Source organism: Xyrauchen texanus, chromosome 27, assembly GCF_025860055.1.
Source record: "Xyrauchen texanus isolate HMW12.3.18 chromosome 27, RBS_HiC_50CHRs, whole genome shotgun sequence".
In the NCBI taxonomy this organism is placed as follows: Eukaryota; Metazoa; Chordata; class Actinopteri; order Cypriniformes; family Catostomidae; genus Xyrauchen; species Xyrauchen texanus.
The window spans coordinates 12,042,181-12,063,891 of record NC_068302.1 but is presented as its reverse complement, the minus strand read 5'-3'; the positions used below and the strand labels follow the sequence as shown (position 1 = coordinate 12,063,891).

Sequence of the window (21,711 nt, the reverse complement as noted above, 5' to 3'; positions counted from 1 at the left end):
TTTAAATTATATTTTAGATTTGTGAACCCCACTGTAAGTATAAGGGAAAGTGTATATCTTGGGTCATGTAACTGGTCACTTTTTAGTTTTCAGCATTTTTAATAATTCTTTGCCTTTAATGAGTTAATGTGAGTTTAAAAAACGGCATGCATAATAATTGTACAAGAAAACTGTTTAAATAGTTACAGAAATTCTTTCAAGTTTTGACATTTTAAAGGGATTGTTCACCCAAAAATAAAAATTCTCACAATTTACTCACCCTCATGCAAATCCCAGATGTGTATGACTTTCTTTCTCATGCAAAACACAAAGATTTGTAGAAGAATATTTCAGCTCTGTAGGTCCTTACAATGCAAGTGAATGGTGACCAGAAATTTGATGGTCAAATAATCACATAAAAACAGCATAAAAGTAATCCATAAAACTCCAGTGTTTAATCCATGTCTTCAGAAGCGATATGATAGGTGTGGGTGAGACACAGATCAATATTTAAGTCCTATAAATTCTCCTCCCTGTCCAGAAGGTGGCAATATGCACAAAGAATGTGAACTGCCAAAAAAAAGTGTGAATGTGGAGATTTATAGTAAAAGGACTTAAATATTGATCTGTTGCTAACCCACACCTATCATATCGCTTCTGAAGACATGGATTAAACCACTGGAGTTATATGGATTACTTTTATGCTGTTTTTATGTGATTATTTGACCTTCAAATTTCTGGTCACTATTCACTTGCATTGTATGGAACCACAGAGCTGAAATATTCTTCTAAAAATCTTAATTTGAGTTCTGCAGAAGAAAGAAAGTTATACACATCTTGGATCACATGAGGGTGAGTAAATGATAGAGATGATGAAATAATTCTAATTTTTGGGTGAACTATACATTTAAATTGTTCTGCTTGAAATGACATGTGATCGAAAATGTTAATAATAAATACTTTAAATATATGGTCACACCATTTCTTGTTTTTAAGTTTAAGTATTTATTTAATTAGATGTCTATTAGGTATCTATTGATGGCAATATCAAACGTTAAAATGATGATTGATTGATGAACTGAATCTGTATTGATGGACAGCTCCAGAGGTGATTAATAACGAGCTGTATAGCATGAGTCCGGACTGGTGGGGGTTGGGTTGTCTGATCTACGAGATGACCGCCGGGCGATCGCCTTTCCGTGCTCGCAAAGAGCGAGTGAAGAGGGAGGAGGTGGAGAAGAGGGTGCAGGACGAAGAAGAGGAGTACAGCGACAAGTTTTCAGAAGACACCAAAGCCATCTGCAGGATGGTGAGGCCACACACAAAGCAGACAGTATCTATGCTGGTCACCATCCAAGATGATGCTGTAGAGCACAACCGAGAGCTTGTACATTATTTCTTCAGTCAAACACTCTATAGAGGCTGATGTAGAGTCTCATTGATTTAAAGCACAAAGTTGAGTCACATCTGTACATTTGGCTCATGTCCCTGGCTTGTTGCACATGTTTTCTAATGGGAAAGTAGCTGATAATGAGCTTTTCTAGTCCAGCTCAGTTCAATGTTGTTTGTTATATCTAAATTTATTGCAAAGAACTTTGAAGAGATAGTTTACTCAAAAATTTATATTTTGTCATTTGCTCATCCTAATGTTTGGCAGAATGTTGGCTGCTTTTTCCATACAATCAAAGGGGATTGGGACTGGGGGCTGTATTCACTTATTTTCTTACTTAAAGGGATAGTTCACCCCAAAATTAAAATTTTCTCATCATTTACTCACCCTCATGCCAACCCAGATGTGTATGATTTATTTTCTTCTGTACACAAACAAAGATTTTTGTGAATTGTAAACCGAACTTTGAAGCTCCAAAAAGCATAAAGGCATTATAAAAGTAATCCATAAGACTCCAGTGGTTTAATCCTTCAGAAGCGATACGACAGGTGTTGGTGAGAAACAGATCAATATTTAGGTTCTTTTTGACTATAAATTCACCTCCCTGTCCCATAGGTGGCGATATGCACGAAGAATGTGAATCGTCAAATACAAAAGAAGAAAGTGAAAGTGGAGATTTAAAGTGAAAAGGGACTTAAATATTGACCTGTTTCTCACCCACACCTATCATTTCACTTTAGAAAACATGGTTATATATAATACTAAGAACTTAAATCTTTTTTTTTTTTTTTTGTCATGAATCAGAACCCTGATCTTTTCTAGCTCCAGAAATGTAAAAAAAAAAAAAAAAAAGTAATTAGAGTTCCATAATAGTCGATACAACTCATGCAGTGCATTTGAAGTCTTCTGAACCCATACATTTGTGTGAGAAACCAAATCTCAAGTCTTTCATTTTACAACAGCTCTCAAATCTCATCCATGTTTGCGTATATCAACTACTTTTATGTACTTTATGTTGCTGTCATGTTGTTATTCTTTGAGCTTGTCAGGCTTAGTTTCCATTAACTTTTATGGTTTGGCAAAAAGAACAGCTTGAACATAATAAATTCATAAGGGTTTGGATGGGAGGGTTTTTGGTGATCTTTCCCTTTAACTGTCTTTGAATAGAAATTCAGTGTTGTATCATGTGAAAGGCATCCATGTTGATCTTAACCATGTCACAAAGCTCAAGAATATTCCCAGCCTAACTTGGCCCTAGTTTGTAGTTTTGTGATGTCTGGTTTGTGATTGCTAACTCTAGTTTTAGGATGTGCGTCCCATTTAAATGTCTTCATTTGGCACACAACCTCTTTTTCCTCATATTTCAAAGCCAATGACTAACCTTGGCTGTGGTTTAATAGGTTACATTCCACTCTTAAAGAATGTACAAACCTGTGTTCCTAACATTTGTCTGGCTGCTCTCTGGTTCCTGTCCCACAGCTGTTAGCCAAAGATCCCAAGCAGAGGCTCGGCTGCCAGGCGGACGGAGCTGCTGGAGTCAAAGTCCACCCCTTCTTCAAGAACATCAACTTCAAGAGATTAGAGGCCGGCATTCTGGAACCTTCCTTTGTGCCTGACGTGAGTTCCTTTTGAATTTGGTTTAGATGGAGTTTAAAGGTGCACTCTTCTAAAGGTAAATTATCTTCATGTAAAACGTTTTACCCGTAAACAAATGAATAATGCTTTTGACATGTTGAAAAGGGCTGTTAAACGCTTACAAATTTTAATTGATTTAATTACATGACATGCTGATTCATTAATCGTATACATAAATATTTTCAGCAAAGCCCCCCAAATAACAATTATTCAGTATATAAAGATGAAATAATTCTGAATATATTTTTACATATTAGGGCTGTCAATTTAACGCATTCATTCAGTGCGATTAATTTGACTAAAAATAACGCGTAAAAAAAATCGCAAAGCCCCGGATGGTAATATGGAAGACTCCTGAGAAATGCAAGCTTGCAGTACCACCTGTTTACTCCAGAGGGCAGTAAGTGAAACTTCAGCTGCATGGCAACGCACAGTTTATACAGTGAAGAAAACACTTCAGTAGGCAGAACAACACAAACCTGTGTTATGTTCTTGCGTTCAAAATATTTGATGGAGCGCAAATTCGAACTAAGGGAAAGTGAAATATAAGGATTAGGCTATATTAGCAAATACTTGTGCATGATGGGATCTATTTCTTCTTCCGCTCATTTTAACATGCATGCTGAAAGACACAAGCAGACGAGCTCTTGCGCCATCACAATACAATACAGCAACAAGACAAAGATGATGATAATAATAATAAAAAGTCAATAGAAAATATAAATGTGTGTGTATATATAGAAATACACAATAAGACAAAAAATATACATATACGCATCTACAAATACAAACCTATTATATACAGAAGAAAGGGAATGTAATGACCAAAGAGGTAAGGTATGTTGGATAAAAATAGTTGACTAAGCTGATCTTAAATGCGCTGGAAGTGAATTTCCCCCGTCTCACTAGCTGCTGCCTGTCCGTCAGAAATCTGGCAATCCACTGATTCGTGGGAACAGAGAGATGGGTTAATTTATTCCATAGGAGAGCTGGGATGATGGTGTTGAAAGCTGAACTGAAGGCCACAAAAAGGATCCTTGCATATGTCCCTGATCTGTCCAGATGTTGCAGGATATGATGCAATCCCATGTTGACTTAAAGAGCAAACAGATCTGTTTGCTCTTTAAGAAAATTGAAGGGAATCCAGAAAGGGTCTGGTGATGTCCTTCAGGTGGGCCAACACCAGTCTCTCAAATGTTTTCATGACCACAGATCTCAGAGCGATGTGTCTGTAGTCATTAAGTCATTTTTATCTTGGGGGTTTTTGGGACAGGGATGATAGTGGAGCATTTGAAGCAGCAGGGAATTTCACCAGCGATCTGTTGAAGATCTATGTGAAGATGGGGGCCAGCTGAGCATTGTCTATACAGCTGGATTTTCACTTTTCCGCCCCCTGCTGAAAAGAGGTGTTACTTCAGCTTGAATTGCTCAGATGGTAGGAATATTCCAAATTACGGTCCGGGGACATGATTAATTGCATACATTTTTTTATATAATTAATCAACTGAACGGTAGCACGGTAAATCAACAGACTTAGATTGATGTTAACTTGCTCTAGCCCTAACAGATCCCTTATAAATGTGGTTTGTTTTGGAGTGGGTCACATCAATTGATGTTTTCTAGCAGAAAACGACTCACTTTATCTCGGTAACGTGTCTAGTATCAGACATTTGCGCATTAATAAATTATTCATGGCTACTGCGAAAAGTGCATTTGCGTGATGAAAACGGTAACTAAAAACTTGCTTTTGCATGATGCTGTCTCCACACCACTAGGTGTCAGAATACGTCCAAAATGACTACCATATTAGCAAACACAACTTAAAGTTGAGTTTCTTTAATTTAATTAAATTTGCTGCTTGTAGTACATATCTATAAGCTTTAAGGTCATCTGTATGTTAGTGTTCCTTTTAAACGTTTACAAAATTAGTTTTCAGAAGATATAAGCTTTTAAAATCTGCAGTCTCTCTCTTCTGGATAAATAGACTCATCATACGGAGATTGAGAAACCTTGTCAAATCAAATGCTTTCTAGAAGAAGGCACACTCCCCCTAATATTGTTCAGCGCATCTGGCTCTGTTCTAACTGGCACTGATCATGCCTTTGCAGGGCACTTCGAAGGGAGCACAATTCATGAGTCGTTCCAAGCGGAATTTCCAATAATAATCGCTTAAAAGTGAGTTCTGACTGACCATTATCACATTTCAGGCATCTGAAATTTTCCTTGAATGGAATAGGGCATAGGGATTATCACTTCCGAATGGGACATGGCAACTCGGGAGCGGGATGTGAGGAATGTTCCTAGAGTTTATTTATATATCAAAATGTCCTGCCCCAACTTCCTGTTTCAGTAGGAAAAACGTAAAACACCAAATCAAACTGCGCTCATCAAGGCACTTCACAAGGACTTAAATGTTAAATTTACTTATCCCGTTTTACTCTTTATGACTTATCTTTATTTTTCCTCTCTTTTTTCCCCTCTGTAGCCAAGAGCGGTCTACTGTAAAGATGTTCTGGACATTGAGCAGTTCTCCACTGTTAAGGGTGTCAACCTAGACCAAACAGACAATGATTTCTACTCCAAGTTTGCCACTGGCTGTGTCTCCATCCCATGGCAGAACGAGGTATGAAGCTGTGCTAGAACCCCTGCAGTCACCATTGAATGAATGAATGAATGAATGAATGAAGTTTTTGTGGCAGTAGTTTGGCTGTGAATAGAAATGAAAAACAATGGAGTGTACTGTTGATTAAAATTTATTGCTTAATAAAAGCAATAAGCCAATCTGCTTTATGTCATTCCAAAGAGTCACTGTAATGCACAACTTCTCATGGCTTATTGCTATAGTTTAGCATTGCTGGAACAATGTATTGACCAAATCTGTATTATGTAGAACATTACAAGGAATGATTTTCAGTTTTTTCTGTCTGTGTATTTCTCTTCTTATGTCTCTCACTCTCTGCTGCAGATGATCGAGACTGAGTGCTTCAGCGACCTTAATGTATTTGGGCCTCAGGGGTCACGGCCCCCTGACCTGGACTGGAACCAGCCTCCCGAGCCACCCCGCCGCAGCCTGCTGGACAGGATCTTTAGGAGACATGTGAGGATCTCCTCCACTTCCACCACAGAGGAAAACCCCAGAGAATACAATAGTTAACTACAGACCAGGTTAAACACCCCATCGGGACACCAAACACTCATTCATGTAGAGCAGAACACAAGCAATCAGGCTGAAGCTTTGTACATGGGTAGATGACATGAACCTTTTTAAATTCAGCATCTATATTTTAGGTTAAAGTGTAAATATATTCACAGGCCAAACTGTATATCATAGGTCTAACTGGTCAGATCTATACGTTTTTCGACATTTGTATCACTGTTTGCCTTCATCAATTCATTTTATAGGGTACTGTGGTGTGACAAAGGAATTTTTAAAAGTACAAATGTTCCATGTTGCCACTCAATTAAAATGAGGTCTTAAAACTGTATTTTTAATAATCATGAAAGAATTGGAAACATTTATATTAGTTTTAGATGCATTACACCGTGGCAAGTATGTGAACCCTTTGGAATTAGCTGGTTTTCTGCATTAATAGCTGCGGATCAAACCTGCACAACGTTCAGAAGGAATTTTGGACCATTCTCCCTCTACAGAACTGCTTCAGCTCAGCCATATTCTTAGGATGTCCAGTGTCAATGGCTCTCTTGAGGTCATTCCACAGCATCTCTATTGGGTTAAGGTCTGACTGGGCCACATCAAAAGTTGGATTTTCTTCTTTTTTTTTTTTAAGCCTTTCTGTCGTTGATTTGCTGTATCAGCAAAATTCTACATCGCCTTAGCTGGTGCACAGCCACCTTGACATTATCCTGTAGGATATCTTGATAAACTTGGGAATTTTCCCCTCGATGATGGCAAGTGGTTCATATCTAAGCTCTTTGGGGTAACTTTGTAACCCTTTCCAACTTTATGCAAAGCAACCATTATTGATCGTAGGTCTTCTGAGATCTTTTTTTGTGAGGCATGGTCTACGTCAGCAGATGCTTCTTATGAATAGCAAACTCAAAATGTTTGAGTGTTTTTTTTTTTTTTATAAGAGTACCCACACTTCCAATCTCATTTCATTAATTGTATGCCAGGTTTGCCAACTCCAGACTCTTATTAGCTTTTGTTGACGTCATTAGTCTAGGGGTTCACATACTTTTTCCACAGCACTGTGAATGATTCGTTTGGATGTGTTCAATAAAGACATGAAAGATTATAACTGTTTGTGTGTTGTTAGCTTAAGCACATTGTGTTTGTATATACTTGTGACTGATGAAGATGAGATCACATTTGATGACCAATTAATGCAGAAAACCAGCTAATTCCAAGGGGTTCACATACTTTTTCTTGACACTGTAAAAGTGATTCTCAATTGCTGGTTTTTGAACCAAAAAAAAAAACATTTCAGATTTTTATTGTCTACTGTATGTACTGTTAGGATAGCAAAAAAAGAAGCTAATTATTATCTAAAAGAGTATTTTTACACACATTTATCTCATCCTCAACCATGAACAAATCTACTGTATGCAAGATAAAAGAAAATATGACCCAGACTTCATTGAAAACTGATTTACATACAGTGAGGTTTAGCATGGTTTGTTCGAACGACAAGATTTGTTCATTTACTTTAGTACAATAAATCATTTCTTTACTGTGTTTGCTCGCCACTTGATGTCCCGTGTAAAAATCCGGATTCTATAGTAAAACCAGTGAATCATAGCATGTGATCCCACAGTCCTTGCTGAAACTGCTTAAAATGTTACGTCAGCTGCCATGTCTTTATATAAGAGTCCATCATTGAAGCTTTGCCTCTAATATGATAACATTCTTTTATCATCATTGTTTTATTTCCATTTAGCATCCAGAGGTGACCATCGCTCACAGCCTGGTCTTGTCTTCCAGCGTCAACTCTGTTGACTCCATGTCAAACTCTGCCCCCTAGTGGACAGACAGCTGCAGGACTACAGGGAACACAAACAAGTGAGCGATAAAGAGAAATAAAGGAATAAAATGAGAGTAACGAACTTCTGCCCTTTTAAAGGCTGCTCTTTAGAACATGGAAGAGTCTATTTTTCTCACCTTGGCCCACACTAACCATCTACGGCCTGCAGAGAAGACAGGAGACCAAACAAACTCCCGTTAAGAGACGAAAAGACCTTTATTTATCCAATTTGTGACAGAAAGGAGGACTTGTATTCCTTCACCTCACGCTCCCTCAGGATTGCTGGACCAGTAAAGAGCCACTGACAATGACAGAATATTAACTCGTATTATTCAGGGGATTTTATCAGCAAAGAAGAGGCCTCAACAGGGAACGGGAAGGGGGCTTTTAAAATTTTGATCGTTTTGCGAAGGACAGATTATATAGTGAACTTAAGACACTCTTCTCACACACTCACACACAAACTCTCTCTCTCTCTCTTTTTTTTTTTTTTTTTTCTTCATTCATCCCTGTCATAATACCTTCCCTTTTTGTCTTTCTGTCTACACAAAACACCTTCAACCTCAATAATCTCAGGCCAAAGATAGAGCTTATTAAAGGAAAACATGTATTTGAATAACCATTTCCATATTTTGTTCCAGAGAGTGACATAAGGCCTAAAAGCACAAGAAGAATCCGAGTTTTGTTAAGCTGGATGTCTTTCCCTCCTATTTCATTTGTATGTTATGTGAAATTACTCAAAAACAAACTGAATTTACCAGCTTTGGCCAATTCACAAAGTTGCGCATTGGACTTAAAGGAATGTTCTGGGTTCAATACAAGTTAAGCTCAATCGACAACATTTGTGGCATAATGATCACCACAAAAATGTATTACATCCTGCATGGATTTAGGTAGTCAACCAGCTGAAACATAGCCAATCACAGTACAACATATCGGGTTAGGGAGTCCTTCTCATCTCATCACTTAAATATTTGTTCACGAACGTATATTAACAAACTATTTCACTGGATTAAAAAAAAAAAATCTTATTTAAAAAGGAAATTAATAAAATTTGAGTAACCCAGATTAACATAAATTGTACTTGTACTCTCTACATTAGAATCCTTTAAAAATTAGGTTTCCAGTTGTAAAGACTTGGACATCCAGAACGCAATGGCCTAAAGATACATTGGGATGCCCTGCATAAAGAATATGTGGAACTTTGTTAGGTAAATGTTTCTTTAATAAATGGGTAGTTTATCAGTAACCTAGAGCAACTCAAAAAAGAAAAGGATATCTGGCTGTCATAATATAATTGTGTCTCAACCTTTCATGTCATGTAAGAGTTGTAAGCTTGCATTTACAAGGTTTTTATATGCCTCAAAGTTCATTAATTCAACTTAAATGACAAATCAAGCGTATTATCATGGTGGCTTGAAATTATTTCACAAATATATATGCTAAGTGCCATTTCCAATCATTGAGTGTATCAGTTATGACATTTAAAGGAATAGTTCACCCAAAAAATTTAATTCTCTAATTATTTACTCATGCCATCCTAGAAATGAATGACTATTTTTGTTTTGCTGAACACAGTTTTTTAGAAGAATATCTCAGCTCTGTTGTGGTAGGTCCATACAATGCAAGTGAATAGGTACCAACATTTTGAAGGAACAAAAAGTACATAAATGCATTGTAAAAGCAATCCATACGACTCCAGTAGTTAAATCCATAGCTTCTAAATTGATATGATCGGTGTGGGTGAGAAACAGATCAATATTTAAGTAATTTTTTACCAGAAATTCTCCTCCCTGCCCAATAGGTGGTGATGAAAAATGCAAATTGCCAAAAACAAAAGAAGAATATGAAAGTTGAAGTGGAGATTTATTGTAAAAAAAATAAATAAAAAAAAGTATAAAATATTGATCTGTTTCTCACCCACACCTATCATATCACTTCTGAAGACATGGATTAAACCACTGGAGTCTTAATGGATTACTTTTATGCTGCCTTTGTTCTTTTTGGAGCTTTAAAATTCTGGCCACCATTCACTTGTATTATATGGACCTGCAGAGGTAAAATATTCTTCTAAAAACTTTGTGTTCGGCAGAAGAAAGTAAGTCATCCACATCCGGGATGGGGTGAGGGTGAGTAAATTATGAAATAATTTTTATTCCCTTTAAAATACCATGCCAGAAATGTTCTCTGAAGGTTTTACTGTGATGATCACAAGGTGATGTCCTTATATAGTGTGGGTTAAAACATTTCACTTTATTTCTCATTTGGACAGTGTGTAATAACTGATTATTGCACTGTATTATGACATTACAACATGTTACATAAATTGCACGGCACATTGCATTGTAAATTCAGTAGTCATTAAGTGGGACCAATGTGTCAGCTGTGTCTCTGTGCAGTCACAGTTGCTTTATGGAGGTAAAGACTGACATGTAGGGGGGTTAATTCTGTGTAGTTAGCTGTGGTGAGGCTTTAAATGCCACATTGGGGTATGTTGTGTGATTGATTTGTGGTCCGTTTCAAACTAAATTCAGAATTGATCGAGTCAGAAATTATTCATGCAAATACGTTTCCCTTATTTTAAAAACTTTTGGCCAATGTTGACCATTTTTGTCCTTATGATTACAGGGAATATTCCTCACTTTTTCCACTTTTCTTAACCCGGTTATTCTCTTAACCCAGTTGGTCAGTTATTACAAAGCTTGATTAGTTTGATGATTTGACAATTTAGACAAACTTCCCCCTATATATGCAGAGGTAAAACTGTGCATATTATTTCTATATGGTGCATTGGTGGTTTAGTAAGTGTTAATAGCGCACTATACCTTAAAAATGCCTGATGTAAACTGATATTTTATGCTATATTAGGAAATAATTGTTGATGTGATCCCTATTGAATTTAAAGAGTGAATACGTAAAGGAAAGGTAAACCATTTTTTATCAATAAAGTCAACATACTTCTATTCTAAGTGTCCTAACTGGACGAGGATGTTTAGTGACAGCCAATGCCTAATGAGCTGCAGTAAACTAGCATTATTTGTAGAATAATGGAAGATTGTTAGGTCTGAAATTAAATTGTTGACCTAATGACCTTCTGCTAACTGCAGCTCTCCATTTCTTCCAAGCCTCTTTCATTTCAAGGGAAATGTAACATGCAACAGCTGTGAAGTTTGAAAAAGATGGTGAACTTGTCCTTAGACTGATAGTGAACTTGTTGCTTAAATATAATTCCTGTATTTTCTCCATACAACAATGTGAGAAATGACCTTGTGGTGACAGAAATGTAATGGTTGCATAAAAGGGAACTTGCCTTTAAAACAATGACCAAACTAAAAGGGAACGAGTGGTAATTATTTGGAGATTTGAATCTGGTATTTGTCGCTAAAGGGACGATCAGGTTTTGAAACCGAGGACATGGGTGCTGTTGGATTCACTTTTTTTATGTACATTTCTTGAAGAGAGTTTTAGCTACATTCTGGGGAAAAAAACCAATGAAGTGCCTCCTTTTTAGTAGTCTAGTCCAGGTTATTGCCCATGATACGTTTGCACTGGTGTGTCACTTCAGTCATTCACACGATGCAAACATGCACTCACATGAGGTGTTGTAATACACTGATTGCATGTGAAGCCAAACCTGACAAAGTACTTCTGAATAAAACCTGTGCTGGCCTACACATACCGGTGTAGTTCTTTAAAAAATGTTAGTGTGTTTGTATTTTTCAGGGTTCCAACTGTCATGGAAAACCTGAAAATGATAAGGAATTTAAAATTGTGATTTCAAGAAAATCTTAACTTCATAGGAACAGTCATGGACATATCAGTTATTAAAATACTGTTTTCTGTACTGTCTTTGAGTGCAACCTCTGTAAATGAGTTTCAAAAATTCCAGTGATAACAAGCAAACTGGAAAAAGTACAACATTAATAGTACAAAATAACAATGGTATTGGTCAACAGGTGTGTCAACCCTGTGTTTTGCATTACATATGATAACATTCAGTACATGAACATGAGTACCATGAGTGGTAAATGAACACAAATATTGCAATAGTATATGGATAGAAAAAGTGAAGTATGTTGGTATTTGAATGGTTCTGCTTTACACCTGTTTCTTCATTTCAACATTCTGTGGCTGAGGTTTCCCCACTTCTGAGGAAAAGATGATCTGATAAAGGTTAAGGACTTAAGTATAAATTACTCTGAGGGACATTCTGAGGTTTGTGGGTTAAGGTAATTCCACTCATAAACCCACATTCACCCACGTGATATTGCTTGAATGTTCTTGAACAAGTTGACTTTACGTCAGTCTGAAAACCGAGATTCATTAAGTCAGTATTTTTATAAGACTAGAAAACTTTCCATTGGCACTGAAACCAAGGCTGACAGAGGTCTCCCAACACTGCACATTTTGGATAGCTCCCTAATCAAACACCCCAGATTCAACTCATCCTCTCATTAGTGGAGACTCCAAGACTTGGTGTGTGTGTGTGTGTGTGAGAGAGAGAGAAGGAGATATACAAAATGTGCAGTGCTGGGGGACCTCCAGGAACAGGGTTGGGAACCACTGTGTTAGAGCATTGAAATGGGTGTGCTCTGTGACATGATGTTTCCTGGATATGCAGAATACTTGCATCTTAGTGAATGAAACCACTATTATGAGTTCTAATTGGTCACAAGTCATCAAAGTGGTGACATAGTAGCCCCAAAAAAGTATCTGCACACATTTGTTTGTATGGATGTCATTACATTGCTTGAGCACATACAGAGGGAAAAAAATGGAAAGCAGCTCTATTGAAAATACTAAACCAGTAGTACACTTGAAATCATCTTAATACATTTATGTTTATGCATCAATGTATTGCTGAAACCAGGTAGGGGATTTCCAGTTCCCAGCATGCTTTACATTGGACTGGACTGGGTAAGTACATTTTTAAATGAAGTGTTATTTTATTGTATATGTACACAAAATCAAACAAGGTGACTTGTTACTGTTTAGTGTTCTGTTATGTTGGGATTTATAATGGTTAGGTGAAGGTTGGGTACGTCATGTCTTTAAAATCAGTGTGTATTGCATTTCTCATGAAGCAAATATGAAATATCATTATAATGACTGGTTGGGTATCTGGAAACTCTCAGCAACATCTTGTCATACAATAGGCCTACATAAAGATGCATATAACATGCTAATGTGTTTGTTGCTAGTGAGCAACAAGCTGCAAGGTTCAATAGAGTATTTTGAACCGAAGTTAAGTTAACTCCATTCATTTAGGTTTTTGCTACTCAAAGAATTTGAGTAGAGCATACATTTTACTTTAATACCATAGAAACTCATTTACATTGTGTGGAACCACAACTGAATCAGTTCAAACCAACCATATTGTTTTATAGTAACCGCATGTGTACAGTAGTTCATCACATTAAATATGAACATGTTCCACTAATATTTGACAAAGTTATCAAACACATTTTTGTCCTTATATACTATTGCTTTATAATTTGAAACCTAACAAGTTGTATTGCTTGAATAGTGTGTTTGTGCTATCTTCCTTTAACCCCTTAAATGTATGGGTGTTTTGCCAAACATTATTACATATTCAGGTCTTTAACGACCCGGCACGCATATCTATCACAAATGGACCTAGAAAATGCACAGACAGTGTCAAACTTTCAAAACATTAAGAAAATTTGAAAATAATATATTGTGACGTTTTTAATGTTTTATTTTTCATATATAAAAGAGATGATACAACAAATATAGAACAGGATTCATTACTTCCATACTGAAATTTCATGAGACACAACAGGCTGTCATACATATATTGGGCTACACCGATGTATTTTCTCCAGCACATTTTAAGACTAATTTACATAATTTCAGTAGTACATCCTAATGACAAACAGCCAAATCATACCTTTCATGTGATAAACTTGCTATAGTTTACTTCCACGTTGCTTATTCAAATAACAATGTCAAATGTATCAAGTCAATCACTGACACATCAGCGCCACCATGAGTAAGAAACAGCATGTATAATGTGTACGGGTACACATATGGAATACTGATTATTCACCATAGTTGCACAGAAAATCAATGTGATATAGTAGTCATTTGTCTTGTAATAAACAAAGAAGTATATGTCATGTGTTAGTAAACTTATATATATATATATATATGAATTCATCTTGAAAATATGATTTATAGAAGTGAATAAATGTACACTATTACATCTGTAATAGAGTCTATCTTGAGTCTTTAAATTTTTTTTCTTTCTTTTTTTTTTTTTACACTATTCAGAAAAGAAAAGTTAAGGAATACTAAAGAGGTGTTGAAATACTCCAAAGTACAGTACAGCCATGGCCAAAAGCAGTGATAAATATTGTGAGTTAAGTTTGCTGCTTCAGTATTTGTAGATTATTTTTCACATGTTTCTACGGTATACTGGAAAACAATGATAAGCATTTCATGAGTTTTAAAGGCTTTTATTGACAAAAAACATTAAATATATGCAAAGAGTCAATATTTACAGTGTTGACCCTTGTTCTTCATAACCTCTGCAATTCGCTCTGGCATGCTTCAGCTTCTGTGCCAAATCCTTATTAGTGCTCGGAGTTGATCACAATTTGTGGGCTTCTGCTTGTCCACTCATCTTTTGAGGATTGACCACAGGTTCTCTATGGGATTAAGATCCGGGGATTTGCCTGGCCACAGATCCAAAATTTCAATGTAATGAAATGATGCCACTTCATTATCACTCTTGCCTTGTGACATGGTGCTCCATCATGCTGGAAAATGCACAGAACATCACCAAATTGCTCCTGGATCATTGGGAGAAGTTGCTCTTGCAGGACGTTTTGATACCATTCTGTATTCATGGCAGTGTTTTTGGGCAGAATTGTGAGAGAGCCCACTCCCTTGGATGAAAAGCATCCCCACAAATGGATGGTCTCAGGATGCATCACTGTTCGCACTACACAGGCCCCGTGGTAGCGTTCACCTTTTCTTCTACGGACTATCGATTTTCCAGATGTCCCAAACAGTCGGAAGGGGCTTCATCAGAGAAAATATCTTTGCACCAGTCTTCTGCTGTCCAATCCTTGTACTTCCTGCAGAATTTCAGTCTGTCCTTGATGTTTTTCTTGGAGAGAAGTGGCTTCTTTGCTGCCCTTCTTGACACAAGGTCATTGTCAAAAAGTCTTCGCCTCACTGTGAGTGCTGATGCACTCACACTAACCTGCCGCCAATATTGAGCAAGCTCTGCACTGGTGGTGACATGATTTTGTAGCTGACTCCTCAGGAGGAGATGGTCCTGGCACTTGCTGTACACTCTGGGATGTCCTGAAGCCTTCTTTACTGCAGTTGAACATCTCTCCTTAAAGTTCTTGATGATCCGGTAAATGTTTCTTTCAGGTGCAATATTCTTTGCAGCAATTTCCTTGCATGTGAGGCCATTTTGATGCAAAGCGATGATGGCTGAACGTCTTTCTTTAGAGGTAAACATTGCTATCAAGAACACAATGATTGGAAGCACTTCTTCCCTCCTTTTATAGCAATCAGTCTGCTCTTATAATCCAATCAGACCGATAGAGTGATTTCACCTGACTAGTACTCGTTCACACTTTCTCAAGTGCTGCTGATATGATTAGTGAAATTATGTTGGCTGGTCATTTTGTGCCAGGGCCAAAAAAAAACTGTGAAATGTGGGTTTTTGGCTAATGAAGCTTTTTGTAATTATTTAATATGCATCTGATCACTCTACACAATAATCTAGAAACAATGTGAATCGAGACCACAACAACTGAAGCAGAAAACATTGCAAAACACAACATTTATGTCACTGCCGATACTTTTGGCCACGGCTGTACATGGGCTGGAATAAGGTCATGGTTCACTAAAGACCCGCATTAAACAGTTAAAATAAAAGCCACTTGGTTTGATATTTTGTTACATAATGAAATTTCATAAATGTAAAGTGTGGCTTAATACTTTTTGGACCACTGTTGAGGGTACACACAGGGTGTAGCCACCTGCGTAGACCATATTTCTTAAATAAATACAAATTTACCAGAAGCATTGTAGAAAGCTTTTGGGATATCACAAAATTATTATTTTATTTTATTTTTCCCCTTGGAGCTGTGATGACATTGTTTTGTTACATTGCAAACTTGACTGACCTAAAGCTGTGCTACAACCAAGACAGCATGGGATATTGAGTGTTTCTGGCATTTATATCCTAAAATATATCTGAAGACAAGTTTAGTTGTCCTTATCAGTTGGTTGTGAATGGAAAAAAATAAGAAATCAGAGAAACTGAAGTGTACCGACCGTGTTCTATGTGGGTAGTCTTCAGGTACTGCCTGTTATCTGTAACAAAGTGTTTACTAACAGATAGGCCGTTGTTTTCGTTGCACATCCTTGACAAACAGGGTCACCCCCGTGCATTGAGTGATGGTGCAGTTTTATCTGCGAAGTGACGAGCCTGCGGCCTTGTCAGACTGTGGCTTTATAGGGGCCAAAAAAAGCCAGCTGCTCTTCAGATTCCAGTTCTCATTTTCAAGTGTAGTCATTCATTCATTCACTCACTCACTCATTCATTCGTTTGTTCAGAAAACTTCCATAATGTTACCTGCAACATTCAAACTGTGTGCTGGCATTTCTTACAGGCACATGAGAAACATGACAGGTCAGGAGCAGTATTTCAGTATTCAGTAAATGTATTTGTTAGTAAAATGTAATTACAGTATAATAAATACATAACCAATAGCAGTAGGTTTGAAAATATGCCACTATGCACTTACGTTCATATATGTTTCTCTTTTATTACAATCAGGTTTGAGGAAGAACGCCATGATCGCAATCCACCATGAGCTGAACAAGATTTCTGGACCTGGACCCAGTGCTTGGATTCACCACATCCGAAGAAGGAGCTCCCTGCTTAGTAAGCAAACTCCCACACCATTCTCTCAACCATATCACAGCTATAGGGACACTATAAACTTCAACTGAACATGTAAATGCAGAATAGCAGCCCTAACTACACTCATCAAAAGATTATATGCCTAGATATTGTTCCATAAAGTTTGTCAGGGTAATTGTAATTAGCTTTACCATTGCTCATAGTTTGAGTTAGAGATTAAACTATTAAACTTCAGCAAGTAAATTATCTCTCCCTACTGACATGAGTGGTACCTCAAAACATGTAGCTTGTTGAGAAGAGGTGTGCTGCTGCTTCTCTAAATGATCAGACTTATGATTTTTCTTCTGCTGGATGATAAAATGGGCAAAAAACAACAACAGAGAAAAATCCCATACACTCACATTGAACGAGGGTCTCTTTTGACTCAGGCAAGTAAGAAACCACTTAAAAATCACCCGGAATACATTAGCAACACCCTAGCAACCACCCAGAATGTTCTAGCAAACACATAGAACATACAAGCATCATGGTGGCGAGTTTTGTACAGGCAAGCACCACTCACATTTTCTTCACCAAATTTGAAAATGCATTATGTTTTTACTGTTTGTTTACTTTAATCACATGTTTGTGTGTTTGTTTGCACAGGCAGCCGGATGGCAGAGGAAACATACAATGAAGCTGAGCAGTGTTATGTGCAGCAGGGACAGGAAGCTTTGCAGAAGTCCATCAGTATTCTCAGTGACCAGGACGGATGGCAAACTGAGATTGAGAATGTAAGTTTTAGCAATGAACTGCAACTTTTAAATATATGTCTTATGCTTAAACCCCTTAAACTCTATGGAGCCCCCTAGAGGTAATGGGGTAGAAATATTATATTCTGAGGAGGATGTATGTGCAAGTTGTGTATATTGTATTTACATTGTCATTGACCATATACCTATACTACTGTATATTAATTAGACTTTTGGAAATGTTTTGTTTAAATTTGAAACTAGTGTCACCAAACCATTAAAAATAGAAGCTTTAAGGGCATGTATATGCCAATGCACTCCTAAAAGTTGATAAAACTACGTTTTAGCAGATAAACCCTTGTAAAATTAACTGAATTAATATCTTTCTCTTCTGTGAAAACGTACCAAAAATACTGATGACTCATCTCGCACTCACTCCTTTTGTCTAATCAAAGTCCCCCCAATGCCACATGCAACCAATTAGTAATAGCAAGTTGCAAATCAGGTTTCAGGGCTGTGACTTAAACTAAAGACTACTGGATATTTTTAAACTGTCGATATTTTCTCTTTAAAATTCTATATATCCTGATATGCCTCATCTCAATAGGAAATATGTCAACGTAGAATTTTTTTTGCACTTGTCAAGCCATTTTATTGTGTCTTTTCTCTTGATACTTGATTCATAGGGGCTAAAGGTACATAATGGTAAAATTTTAAGTCATTTTTTACTCAAGAAGCAGTGTTCACCTGTATATAATCTGTATGAATGTATATATATATATATATATATATATATATCAGTGAATGAACAGTGTGTATGTGGGTTTCCCTTTCTAGGCCAATGGGGATAAGGTTCTGAGTAAAGTACTACCGGACATTGGGAAGGTTTTTAAGCTGGAGGTCGTACTGGAACAGCAAACAGATGATCTGTATGAGGAGCTGGTGGATAACATGGAACAAATGGGGGAGTGGAACCCCAATGTCAAACAAGTCAAGGTGGGTTTAAAACATGACCTTATAATGCAATCAATTCTAATAAAAGTCTAAACAATGTGTCTGCAATGTAATCTACTGACTGTTTTTGAATTCCTTTACTGCAGACCTTACCAAAATGTGCATTTTCAGTCACTTTAAGGAAGGACGAGCATAAATCATTGTATCCTACCCACAATCCTCTGACTATGATTGTGATTTTTTTTATGAGATATTTGTTATTCAATACAGCTTTGATCTCTCTATCCTTCAGATTCTTCAGAAAATTGGTCAGGATACTATGATCACACATGAGGTTTCAGCAGAAACACCGGGGAATGTGGTGGGCCCAAGAGACTTTGTAAGCGTCCGTTGTGCCAAGCGCAGGGGATCTACATGCTTCCTGGCTGGGATGTCCACTCAACACCCTGGAATGCCTGCGCAGAAAGGATTTGTAAGGTAAACTGAAATACTTAATGTAGGTACATGTTTGCCACTTTCCAAGACAGAAATTAAAACTTTGACATCACTTTGTCATGAATTATTCTGAAACCTCTATTACAAACTGACAACAAATCTAATTACATGTGTACTTGTATTCATAGGGCTGAAAATGGACCCACCTGTATTGTGATGCGACCAAGTGCAGATGATCCCAATAAGACCAAGTTTACCTGGTTGCTCAGTTTAGACCTTAAGGCAAGTCAATTTACTTGTCCTCTCAGTCAAAGCAGTTGTAAGAAATAAATCAATATTTTTTACTATAAATCTTCACTTTCACTTTTCTTCTTTCGCTTTTGGTGATTTACATTCTTTGTGAATATCGAAAATTTATAGTAAAAAATACTTAAATATTGATCTGTTTCTCTCCCATACCTGTCATATCACTTCTGAAGATATGGATTTAACCACTGGTAATCCGACTCCAGTGGTTTTGGAGAACAGACCAAAATACAACTCCTTTTTCTTATAAATCTTGACATCAACAGTCTGCTTGGCGATCACCATTTCAAGATCTATTACACTTCCTAGCGCCATCTAGCGTTCTGTGCATGCGTCTAACTCTAGGAAGTTTAATCGAGCTTGAAATCATGATCGTGCCTAGAGACTATTGATGTCAGTATCTAGAGTGAAAAATGTGTTATATTTTTTCTGTTCTCATACAAAACAGTTTGGTTCATTTCAGAAGAATTAAACCACTGGAGTCTTATGGATTGCTTTTATGCTGCCTTTATGTGCTTTTTGGTGCTTCAAAGTTTTGGTCACCATTAACTTGTAATCTTTGGAGCTACAGAGCTGAAATATTCTTCAAATCTTAGTTTTGTTCTGCAGAGGAAAGACAGTCATGCACATCTGGGATGGCATGAGGGTGAGTAAATGATTAGAGAATTAAATATGTTGGGTAAACTATCCCTTTAAAGAATCACGGTGGAAGCTTCAATTGTGAATATTAACTAAACAATTTAGTTTGTAACCAAAATCACTTGAGTCATAATTACGATTTCCGAACTCGTTCAGTTGGAACTTCTCATGAAGACTTAAAGGCAGCTCTTTAGTGACTGATAACCAATGATGTATCTAGAGCTACATCAATAAAGTCACTCTCAATTTCATGTTTTTTACAGCATATTTCCTAGATTATTCAGTGTAATTTATAATATCCCTGCTTTCCTTTTTTTCAGGGTTGGATCCCAAAGACTGTCATCAACCGGGTTCTCTCGCAGACCCAAGTGGATTTTGCAAACCACCTCAGGCACAGAATGACATACAATGGCAGTATGGAAGCAGCCATCGCCTGCTAACATTCACCTAAAAGCACTGATGCCACCAATGGCAGACTTCTTTCAGGGTCAAATACTACTCATACGAAACTACCAGCGCACATATATTCTTAGGAACAGCCTACATGTGTAAAATATTAAACACACTTCATGTACAGCCTGACTGCAGTATCCCACAAAAGCCATTTTCATGAGATACAAAGGTGTCTGGTTGACCAAAGTGGTATGAAACCATGAAATAGAATTACTGAGTTGTTTTGATGGCTTTTGAATGCGAAGAATATAATAACTCAGAATATTGATGCTGGAGGTTACGGAGTCATTGCAGTTGAGTTTTAATATAGCTAACAGTTTTGATTTCAACCTGAATGTAAATTCAGATCAGCAAAAATTCAGTCTAGTTCCACTATGAGCTCCATTATGTGGCTCACACTTCCTTTCTTTCATGTGCTTCTGCATTTTCACTGCAAAACACCCTTCAACTCACTATTATTCTTGGGTTCCTGTTTTATGATTGTTTGTAAAAAAGAGAAGTATTTATTTTGAGTTAATATTACTGCATCACCCTGTAAAAGGATGTCTGCTAAATGATCATTCATTAAATCCATTGAAATGAAAAAGAGAATGAGGTTTTTTTTGTTCGTTATTGTCGCTTACTTACAAGCACATAACACCCTTGCCTTGAGGAGTACAAATTATGATGCCTCGATTTGCAGGATGAATAAGGAAATACAGGAAATAGCTTCATAAACATACTTTGGCAGGCCAGTCAGCCAGTTACATAAACAACATTTTAAATCAGTTATGCCTATTAAAGTCTCACAAATGTTCAAGCAAACTGCCCCAGGAAGGGAATGTGATTCTTATTACAGTGAGGTATTGATGTTCATAAAATGTCTTGTCGTCTGGAGAGGATTAGCTAGATGTTTGCCAAAGAAAGCAGGTGTTTGGCCATTTGCAGTGTTTAAGGAACTTCTCGGCTCCTTGAAGGCCTGTACGAGCCAGCAATGCAGAAACCAGGAAATGAGGTAACAGTGGTGTTCTGGCCAAAGACGGCCAGTCCTCCTCTCTCTAATGTCTTTCATATTTTCCAACGCAGTGGGCCATATCTGAATATATTGAATAGGTTTCAAAGCAGTTGATTTGTAAATGACCCCTCTTCATTAATAGTTAGGGGAGATCTCTGAAATTTGTTTAATGGTAGGCATTGGGATGGCAAAATTGAAGCATGTAAAGCCTATTTCTTAGACAATCATTGTAAAAACAAGCTCAACTTTTCCTTTGCTCCTGACTGTCGTTCTCTTTTCACTTTGCTATTCATTTGAAA

The 21,711-nt window shown here is 37.1% G+C and overlaps 2 protein-coding genes across 4 annotated transcripts in view; both read left to right on the top strand.

The window, feature by feature from the left end:
- The window catches only part of LOC127620824 (G protein-coupled receptor kinase 5-like), an 83,130-nt gene extending 68,966 nt beyond the window's left edge, over window positions 1-14,164 (top strand). The window contains exons 12-16 of one of the 2 annotated variants that reach the window (XM_052094080.1): window positions 1,080-1,288; window positions 2,849-2,986; window positions 5,490-5,627; window positions 5,970-6,169; window positions 7,903-14,164. In XM_052094080.1, coding sequence (XP_051950040.1) covers window positions 1,080-1,288; window positions 2,849-2,986; window positions 5,490-5,627; window positions 5,970-6,158 — 674 coding nt within the window. In that variant the 3' untranslated portion in view covers window positions 6,159-6,169; window positions 7,903-14,164. The remainder of the gene's footprint in view (window positions 1-1,079; window positions 1,289-2,848; window positions 2,987-5,489; window positions 5,628-5,969; window positions 6,170-7,902) is intronic. The other variant, XM_052094079.1, reaches the window with a different exon arrangement.
- A 2,438-nt stretch (window positions 14,165-16,602) lies between these two features.
- On the top strand, window positions 16,603-20,955 carry LOC127621099 (steroidogenic acute regulatory protein, mitochondrial). 2 transcript variants are annotated; one of them, XM_052094554.1, is made up of 7 exons: window positions 16,603-16,666; window positions 16,814-16,921; window positions 17,546-17,673; window positions 18,469-18,627; window positions 18,878-19,062; window positions 19,209-19,302; window positions 20,286-20,955. In XM_052094554.1, exons 1-7 carry the CDS (start codon window positions 16,603-16,605, stop codon window positions 20,403-20,405), a joined length of 858 nt encoding a protein of 285 aa, XP_051950514.1. In that variant the 3' UTR covers window positions 20,406-20,955. The 2 variants fall into 2 exon arrangements, with proteins under 2 accessions (XP_051950514.1, XP_051950513.1); XM_052094553.1 differs by lacking the exon at window positions 16,603-16,666 and having other exon boundaries at window positions 16,749-16,921.
- Window positions 20,956-21,711: the final 756 nt, after the last annotated feature.